This window comes from Condylura cristata, unplaced genomic scaffold, assembly GCF_000260355.1.
Source record: "Condylura cristata isolate star-nosed mole 26May11 unplaced genomic scaffold, ConCri1.0 scaffold00021, whole genome shotgun sequence".
In the NCBI taxonomy this organism is placed as follows: Eukaryota; Metazoa; Chordata; class Mammalia; order Eulipotyphla; family Talpidae; genus Condylura; species Condylura cristata.
In genome coordinates, this window is record NW_004567122.1 from 23308650 (window position 1) to 23317889 (window position 9240).

The 9240-nt window shown below is 35.8% G+C and overlaps 1 protein-coding gene across 1 annotated transcript in view; it reads right to left on the reverse strand.

Moving 5' to 3' along the window:
* MEIKIN (meiotic kinetochore factor) overlaps positions 1–9240 on the reverse strand; it is a 46951-nt gene that overhangs the window by 27203 nt on the left and 10508 nt on the right. Inside the window, exons 7-8 of the mRNA XM_012727743.1 lie at positions 7006–7045; positions 2923–2987 (exon numbers count right to left, since the gene is read on the reverse strand). Coding sequence (XP_012583197.1) covers positions 2923–2987; positions 7006–7045 — 105 coding nt within the window. The remainder of the gene's footprint in view (positions 1–2922; positions 2988–7005; positions 7046–9240) is intronic.

The window sequence follows — 9240 nt, forward strand, 5'->3', positions numbered from 1 at the left end:
GACAAAGACAAAATGTTGAGGATGATTTCCAGGTTTCTTTTTTGCTAAGATACATTTGCTAACTGAGATGAAGAACACTGGCACATAACCAGGTTAGATCTTTGTTGTGACAACTCAATAGTCCTCATTGTTTTGTTATATAAATAGCTACTTTGAAATGTTGGGACATTCCATTTACTTTCTTTTTTTCATGATTCTTTTTAATTTATTTCAGTTCCTGAGTGATGTCATGTAATCCAATGGCTTCAAAACCTCTATACTCTGACTCTATTTATCTACTCCCTCAATTTCTGCCCTGAATTTCAGAATCCTGTACCATAAACTGCTTTCATGACATTCCCCTTGGAGGCTAATAATCCTCCTAATTTTTAAAAAAGATTTATTTATGCATACAGAGCTGGGGTACAAGCCAGAGGTGCAAGGGCAGTGAGAGGATTCACCAGAGACATAATGGGAAGCAGAACAGGCAGATCAATGGAGTACAATGCTGATGGGAGCAGTGGGGTAAGCCAGGTGAGGTCTGCCGCACCACGTGGATCACCTCCAGGGCTGGGGATCAAACTCTCACTGAAGTGTCTGTGGCCAGCTTGCAGTGCTGTGCTTTAACCCGCTGTACCACTGGGAGGGCCCAATCCTCCTCATTTTTAAGTATGCTAGATATACAACAATGGCACAAATCTTTTACGTTTATATACTCATCCATATTATCACTGTCTAGATCAAGATGCAAAACACTTGCAACACCTTAGAAAGTTCTTATGTGTTCTTCCTTAATCAGTACTCCCTTTGAAAAGATTATCGTGATTCTGATTTCTCTATCACCCTTAATAGTCTTGTTTGTTCTTACCCCTCATGAATATGTAATTACACGATATGTGTATGTTTGTGTCTACCTTCTTTCATTCAACATTGTGCATACAAGATGACAGATCGTATTATTATGTCCAAATCAAATTCTCTGCTTTACAGTACTCCTACCTCAAGAAATAATAACTACCCTCTCTACTTGTTTAAATCAATAATTTAAGGTGCCTCTTAGACTTCTATTTTTCTCTCTTACTCAATATGAAGCCTAACTTAAAAATCATGGAAAATCTACCTTTAAGATAAATTCCAAATCAGAACACTGCTTCCACCTAAGTCCCATACACCATCATCTGACCATTGCAATAAATTAAAAGGTTTCTTTCCTTCTAGTATTGCTGCTTAGTCTATACTCCATATAACTAGAATGATCACTCTAAAATACATCATCTCATTTTATATGTCATCCCTCTTTTTCTCGGCACTTTTAGAATAAAATCCCTATAACTTATGATGGCATATGAAAGCTTGATCAGCTCTCTGACAAAATTATAACCATTCATTTTCTTATTCATTTTGCTACAGTCACACTGACCTCTTTCCCCTTCTTCAAACATGTCAAGCATATTCCCATTTCATAGTCTTTTCACTTGTGCCCCACTCTCCTGCTTTATTCAACTTCTATACAAACATCACCTTTTTGGAAATGACTGATTACCCTATCTAACATAGTATCCCCATTTATTACTCATTTTACCCTGTTTTATATTCTTTCATCTTATTTCTAATGTTATTTATTTATTCATTAACTTTCTTCCTCCACTATAATTCCTTGTTATGTACATAAGAGTATTAACCTCAGAGGTGAGTCAAGTTAGAGAAAATTTGGAAGCCCTGACTATTACAGACCTATACCTATCAGGGCTGAGCTTGAAAATAGATTAAAATCTAGGAGACTTGAAGAACTACTATATTTAATAAGAGCAGATGAAATTGTAAATGACATTAAGCAAGAGTAATCTAAAAATAATTTCTTGTTTGCCTCTATTTCTACACTATGGGGATCTTAAAGGTAGGAAAACAGTGATTTCTTGATTTTCCTACAGTAAAGAGCCTGACATTGCTGGAATATAGTGGGATTTGTTCAGTTAAGCAACATGTAAAAAAAAAAATACCTCTAAAGCAATATATGATTTATTTAATTTTAAATTAACCACACTAAAGAATATGGAGTATATATAATTCTAGAATCACTTTATAAACAATATTTTTCACAATCAAACCAAAACTTTTTATTGAGAAATACTTTCCCTTTCATTATCTCTCCTCTCTTGTTCATTATTTCCCTTAACTCTTCAATCTATAAAACAAGTCTTCCTCCCAAAGTTCACTCTGCAGAGTGGAAGGTGCTACTCTTTCCAAGATATGTACTTTTACATGTCTAGTTTTTACCATGAGACTAATTTCCCTTAGAACAGAGATTATTTTTTATCATTTTATACTCATAGCTCCTAACGTAATGCCTGATACTTAGTAAAGCCTCATTAAAACAACTTCTTTAAGTGATTATGCAAAAAGAATTCTTTTAAGTCATGCAAATTTTTTTAGTCATACACACATCAGGACAAAATCTAGCACTTCAAGATTATCCCCCAAATAGATATGCTATAAAACAAGAAATAAAGAAAATAGAAATTTGAGACACAGCTGTTAATTCATTCTAAAAATAATGTCTATAAACAAGGTACTTTGTTAATCCTGTTATCTTTAATTCATCACAGGTAACCCCAATTTATCTATTTAGAAATTATCTTCCTCCCTTACAAAAGTTTATATATATAAAAGGTATACATAATCTGATACACCACTCTTTTATTGGTATATTGAAAAATGCCTACTATTGTATGCATGCTCAGTATTGTTAATGAGATGAATTAATGATGGGTGCTGTGGAGATATGTAAGGCGTACTTTTTAACTTTACATATCTTAATTGTTTAAATATAACTAAGTTAAAAGACACTTAGTTTTCTGGGCTATCAGTTTCTTAACACACTGCATTGTGACCAAAAAAAAAAAACCATAATAATGAAAATGATTTAGTCTCACTCTTTATTACCTGATTCTGGATTTGAAGTATTCTTTGGCTTTGGAGAAATATTTTGATCTGCTAATTTCATCACTCTACAATGAAAACAAATCAATAATATTTTCTCAATATTTCTTAACTTTTGAGAGTTTCCAAATATATTTAAAATAAGAACATTTGTATATAATCAATAATCCTACAGAAAAAAATACAACTGATTAGGGAAAAATATTACCACACATACATGAGCAGCTTATAAAGGCAACATACCTAATATTTTTTAAGTGACATGATATGTGTAGAGGACAAGCCACACAGAGGTCTCTCTGTAATATCCAGGAGACCTGAGTTTAAAGCCTAGTGCTGCATCTCACACTTGAGTGACTTTGGGAAAGTTACTGAACCTGTGTTCAGTCTTGGCTACCTGATTTATGCAAAAGGAATTATAATAATGTTTCCTAAGATTCTTGAGGTAAGGATCTCAAAAAACAAGAGATAATAATTTTTAAAAAATGAATATCCTTTTCTTTAATACTTTCACAGATGAGACTGCCCCCAATACAATTCAAATGTGTAGAGATAGATTAACTATTACAAGAAGAATATAAAAAGAATAAGCTCAGTCTTTGACCATGGTACAGTGAAATTGAAAACCAAATGTGAAAAGATTTTCTAAATTCTATCCCAACTCTACATTCTATTCCTGAACATTTGAACTAGGTAAGCAAAAGCTAATTTTATTCCTGTATATTTCCCCCTTCAAATTCATCTTTTAGCATACTATTGCATAATAAACAATCATTTTTAGGTAATAAAAAGACCAGTATAATATAATACCAAACTCCTTTATTCAATTTAAATTTATTCCTTTTCCCAAATCAGGCCTGACTTAGACTAATAATTTTCAGGGAGGAAAAAAAACATGGTTGGTTTTTCATTATTTCTTGCTCCTTCCCCTTCCACACACACAATTTGGAAACTTCTTTGGAATGCCCTAACATTGAAGTAGGGGGAAAGAGTTGTAGAAATGAGTAGGAAAGGTCTTAACTGATATCTATTATAATATGCCATAGGTGCTCTTTGGATGTGATAGATAACCAATGCTGGCTCACACCTGTAGAATTTTGAGGGGTTAGAGGATAGTTCTCTCTATACTTGGGGCTCTCTCATTTGCTGCTCTTCAGATCTCCTCAGCTTTTGCACTTGATAATAGAACGCCAAGTCCCCTTTCAATTGACTTTACTTTGTCTTTTGTAGGAAGTCATACTGGGCATGTTCTTTTTTAAGATGATCCAGAACTTTTCTCTTCTGTGGGAGCTACATCTGATCTATGGACATTATGCAAAAGCTATGCCAAACTCTAAAAGGACACCTAGCTTCTTTTTTCTGCTATTTCAAAGCATCTAAGGGTTCCTCTTGCCTTTAGACTTTTCAAGTATGAGTCAGAAACAAATTCCAGGAGGCATATGTTGAACTTTATCAACACAAGTGGTTGGGTTTTTTTTTTTTTTTTTTGGAGCTTCTTCTTTACTGACCAGGTGAGAGAGAAGACTTCTTCTCTTTTTATTTAATGTGATAACATTTATCAAAATATTCTTGGTCATTTTATCTTTTCAATGCATGCTCAGTCTTTCCTTAAACAGCTAGGAGATGAATGGTGAACTAATGATGGAAGAATGGGGTTGTGGACAGGAGAGGCCTGCTGTACCAAGTGGACCACCTCCAGGGTGGGGAACAAACTTGCACTTAAGTGGCTGCAGCCAGCTCTGCTTTAACCCGTTGCACCAGCAGGGAGGGCCACCTTTTACAAATTCTTTGTAGAAGCTTCTGTATCTAGAATAGGTTATAATGTACTGTTTATTTTTGTTTCATTTTCATTTATTGAGTTCTCAAAATAAAGACTACAGAAAAGCTGCATTTAGCATCCTGCTATAGTTCTCTAATTCTTGTTAACATATACAGATTAAGTTTGGTGAACACAACCACAGAGTTTCATTACTAGCCAAATAATGTAAGAAGAACTCAGGATGTGATCAGAAATTGATCCCCTCCCTCCAGTCTTCTAGCCTAGAAAATTATTGGAAAGAAAAAGGGGAGAGAAGCTTAGAAAACAAAATGTTAAAAGGAATTTAGCTCTTCCTCTAGCCCCAAGCTGTAAAACAGAGATAATACATGAGACGACAACAGTGAAAAAAGTGAAGAGAAAACCAAAACTCTGCTTGAATTCTCACAGAAGACATTCACACAAGATAGGTTCAAATTTGTCAGGCAAAGAGGGGGCCTCAGTTAGTCCTCCTAAGAGTCCTTTTAATTCCTGCACATTGTGAAGCTGTCAAGGTCTCACACACCAAGGGCAATCTAAACTACCTGGCATTATGACTATTGTGGTGAGGTGACACCACCACAGGGTTGCAAAAAGGCAACCAAGGCAAATACTGGCTGTAGGACTAAATGAGATACAAGGGACTCAAGATACCAATAAAAGAAAGATAAGTTAAGAAATTTTAGCTTTAAAGAACCTCAGATATGACCTAGTAAGACGATAAGTTACTAGTCAGTGACCATCCATAGAGTCCAGTTCACATGTAACTGGTCTAGAAGCCTGGCATACAAATAAGGGACAATCCAGAAACTATTTGTAGATCCCAGAGACCCCCAAGCTTCTATATCACCCCTCCCTTACTTGAGACTTGCTCAAGTCTATAATTAGGATGACTCTTAGATTAAACTGCAACAGTTCTGAGAGAAATTGCTTTATTAAAAAGCATGTCAAAACAACAGGCACATATTGGGACTGTTCCAGGAAAACCATGAAGTATGATCACCTTCATAAACGCCATTCTCATGAATATGGGATGGGGATTTTTAACTAAAAGTAACTGGATGACATATATACATTATATTATGTATATATGTTACAGAAAGTTATATATGTTATATAATGTTAAATCCTTGAACTATTTCACCAATCACACATATGTGTGTAGGCTACCTTTTATGATCTGGCCTCCTGCTTCTATCACTTTATCTCCTACCTTTCTCCTCACTCCACTTCAGAAGACAGGCCTTTTTGCCTCAGGGCCATGGCTCCAGCTATTCCCTTTACTTGGAATGTTCTTTTTTCCTCCAGTTAGGTCACTCAGCTTGTTCTATTCTGTCTCCTTCTTTAGGTCACTGAACACTACCTTTTCTTTTCTTTTTTAAAAAAGAATTTGCTTTATTTATGCAAACAAGAGCTGGTTTGTAAGCCAGAAGTGCAGGGCAGAGGTGGTGGTAAGAGGATTCACCAGAGACAGAGTGGGGAGCAGGTATACTGATTGAAGTACACTGCTGAGGGGAGCAGTGGGTGAGACAGGAGAGGTCTGCTGTGCCATGTGTGTTAGCTCCCTGGGGGTGGGAGGAGGCAGGGGGATCGAACAAGTGCTACAACCACTGCCATAGCTTCACAGTGTTGAGACTTAACCTCCTGAGCCACCACAAACACTACCTTTTTAATGATAACTTCCCTGACCACGGTTGTTAAAATAGCAAATCTAGATCCCAACATTCACTAGATCCTATTCTGCTTTATTTTTCTCATTAGCTTTCATTACCATATAGTACCATATACACTTACTTGTTTACCTATGGTTACTCTCCTGACTAGATACGTTGTTTTGAATCAGTTTTGCTCACTATTATATGTCTACAGCAATTGAAAACTGTGTTGACAGGTATTAGTCTTCAATAAATATTTACTAATGGGATGTCTGAATTTGTGGGCTAACTATCAAACCTGCTATATATCTATTAGAATACAGTTTTAAGAAGTACAAGGCCCTCCCTAGTGGCACAATCGGTAAAAGTGCAGCCCTATGAAGCTATCTGCAGCCACTGCAGCAGAAGTTCAATACCTGGCCAGGGAGGTGACCCACATGGTATGGCAGACTTCTCCTGTCTCACCCACTGCTCCCCTCAGCAGTATACTTCATCAATCTGCCTATTCTGTTCCCCACTCTGTCTCTGGTGAATGCTCTCACCCCCCAAAATTCTGGCCTATACCCCAGTTCTGTATGAATAAATAAATAAATCTTAAAAAAAAATGTACAACAACTTTCAGAAAGTAGTTCTTACTTTCGTCTATGGAATTTCTGATAGTCTTCTGAAGAGGTACCTAGGCAGGAAAGTAGGAAAAATGGAATCTATTAGAAATATAACTTCTACATTCAAACACAGGCTAGATGGAAAGGTTATTTTAGGTAAAAATAAGTATATTCTCTAAAATGGTACGATTGTGGTACCATTACTGTTATAACTTTACTGTTTTATAACTGCCACTTAAATTAGGTAGAGGTATTTTCCAAATACCAATATTAAACAAAATTGTTACAAAATTCTATTAGAAACAGGAATCTATTATCTTGTATTTTACATATATTTAAAATTTTAAAGAGCTATTTACTATCTCCATTTTATATGTAAGATAAACATAAGAGGTCAAATAATAAAACTAATAGCTATGTACCTTGAACATTTTGTTTTTACAACAGTATATTTTTACATCATTTTGTACATTTTTTTTTCCATCTCAATTGTAATCCCTGTGGGTTTCCCATCACCAAGTCACCCATCACCATAATCCCGTGCACTTCCCTCCCCACTCCCACCCCCGTTTTTGATCCCACTCCCCAGTCCACCCCCACAAAATGTCTCTGATATAGGGCTATTCATTATTTTGTTATTTTCTCGCTTGGTCCATTATACTCCTGCTATGAGTGAAACCATCCAGTATTTTTCTTTCTCTTTCTGGCTTACCTCACTAAGCATGATCTTTTCCAGCTCCATCCAAGTTGCTGCAAAAGACATGTGTTTCTATTTTCTGGTTGCTGAGTAATATTCCATTGTATATATGTACCACATCTTTTTTATGCAGTCATCTACTTTTGGGCATTTGGGCTGCTTCCATGTTTTTCCAATTGTAAATAAAGCAGCAATAAACATGGGGGTGCAGGTATCTTTTTCAATCAGTGTTTTTGTGTCTTTTGGGTAGTTACCTAGGAGTGGGATTGCTGGATCGTAGGGAAGCTCCATGTTTAGCAGTTTGAGGAATCTCCAAACAGTTTTCCATAGTGGTTGTACTAGTTTGCATTCCCACCAGCAGTGCAGGAGAGTTCCTTACCTTGAACATTTTTTTAATTAATGAGATATCATTATTTTACATCTTTATTTTTTTACAGGATAGGCTTTCTCTCCTCAGGTGTAGAGGAAACCATGTAGAAAACCATAGTGTTTCCACCTGGTGCCCATTGTCCTCCACTATCACTCACCTGTGCTCTCCCCTAAGATGCCTCAGATCTATGGTCAGCTTTCAGGGGTTGGTTTTAAATTCTGTCTTTGTTCGGTCTTTTGTTTGGCTTCTCTATATTCTACATATATGTGAAATCATACTGTATTTTTCTTTTTTCTTCTGGCTCATTTCACTTAGGATAATCCCTTCCAGTTATTTAGGCTGTTTCTATATCTTGGCTATTGCAAATTGTGTTGCTATAAACATAGGATTACAAGTTTTCTTTTGAATTAGTATTTTTGAGACTTTGTAGTATACTTTGAACTTAACTCAGGTGTAATGTTTTTTGATCTAGTACAAAAAATATAGGTTTGCATATTAATAGACTGATTAGTCAAGACTATGCTACCAGTTAACATTTTTCTGTCAAGGTACTAAGATATTGCTAAGAATAAAAAATAACATAAAATAGTCTTCTGAAGAGGTTATAACCCTCAGTAGCTGTAGAACTTTGCCTACATTAAATTAGAATTCAAAAATCCCAAAAGTTGAGTGAAAGTGAGTGAATGATGCCTCCTTACGCACTGCAAAGTCTTTTCTTGAATGGAAGAGTCCCCAAATATAAAAGACTACAGTGGATGCTTGTCATTCAATATTTATTCTCTGCTTTTGCTGCTTCTTCTAAATTTCCTGCTGCTTCTTCTAAAGGACCACACCTGGCCTATAACTTTAATGCACCATGGGCCCTGCATCTGCCTGGCAAAAGTGACTGGCTCAGGTAAAGTTATATGAGCAATTTAAGCCAAGGTGTAAGGTCCAGGATTTCTGTTCGAGCTGTTGAGAAAAAGCAGCACTGTGTTCACTGGACTTGAGGCTGTGAGGAAATATACCTGGAGCTAAAAGGGGTTGCTATATAAAGCAATTTGGCTGATACTCTGATACAGAGGGATTCTGAGTTCAGAGACAGAAAGGAACTGGATTCTACTGATAACCATCAAGTTGTATCTGCATCTGATTTAATATTCTATATTTCATGTATATGCAGTAATAAATTTCTTTTTTAACTTTTTTTTTTTTTTTTT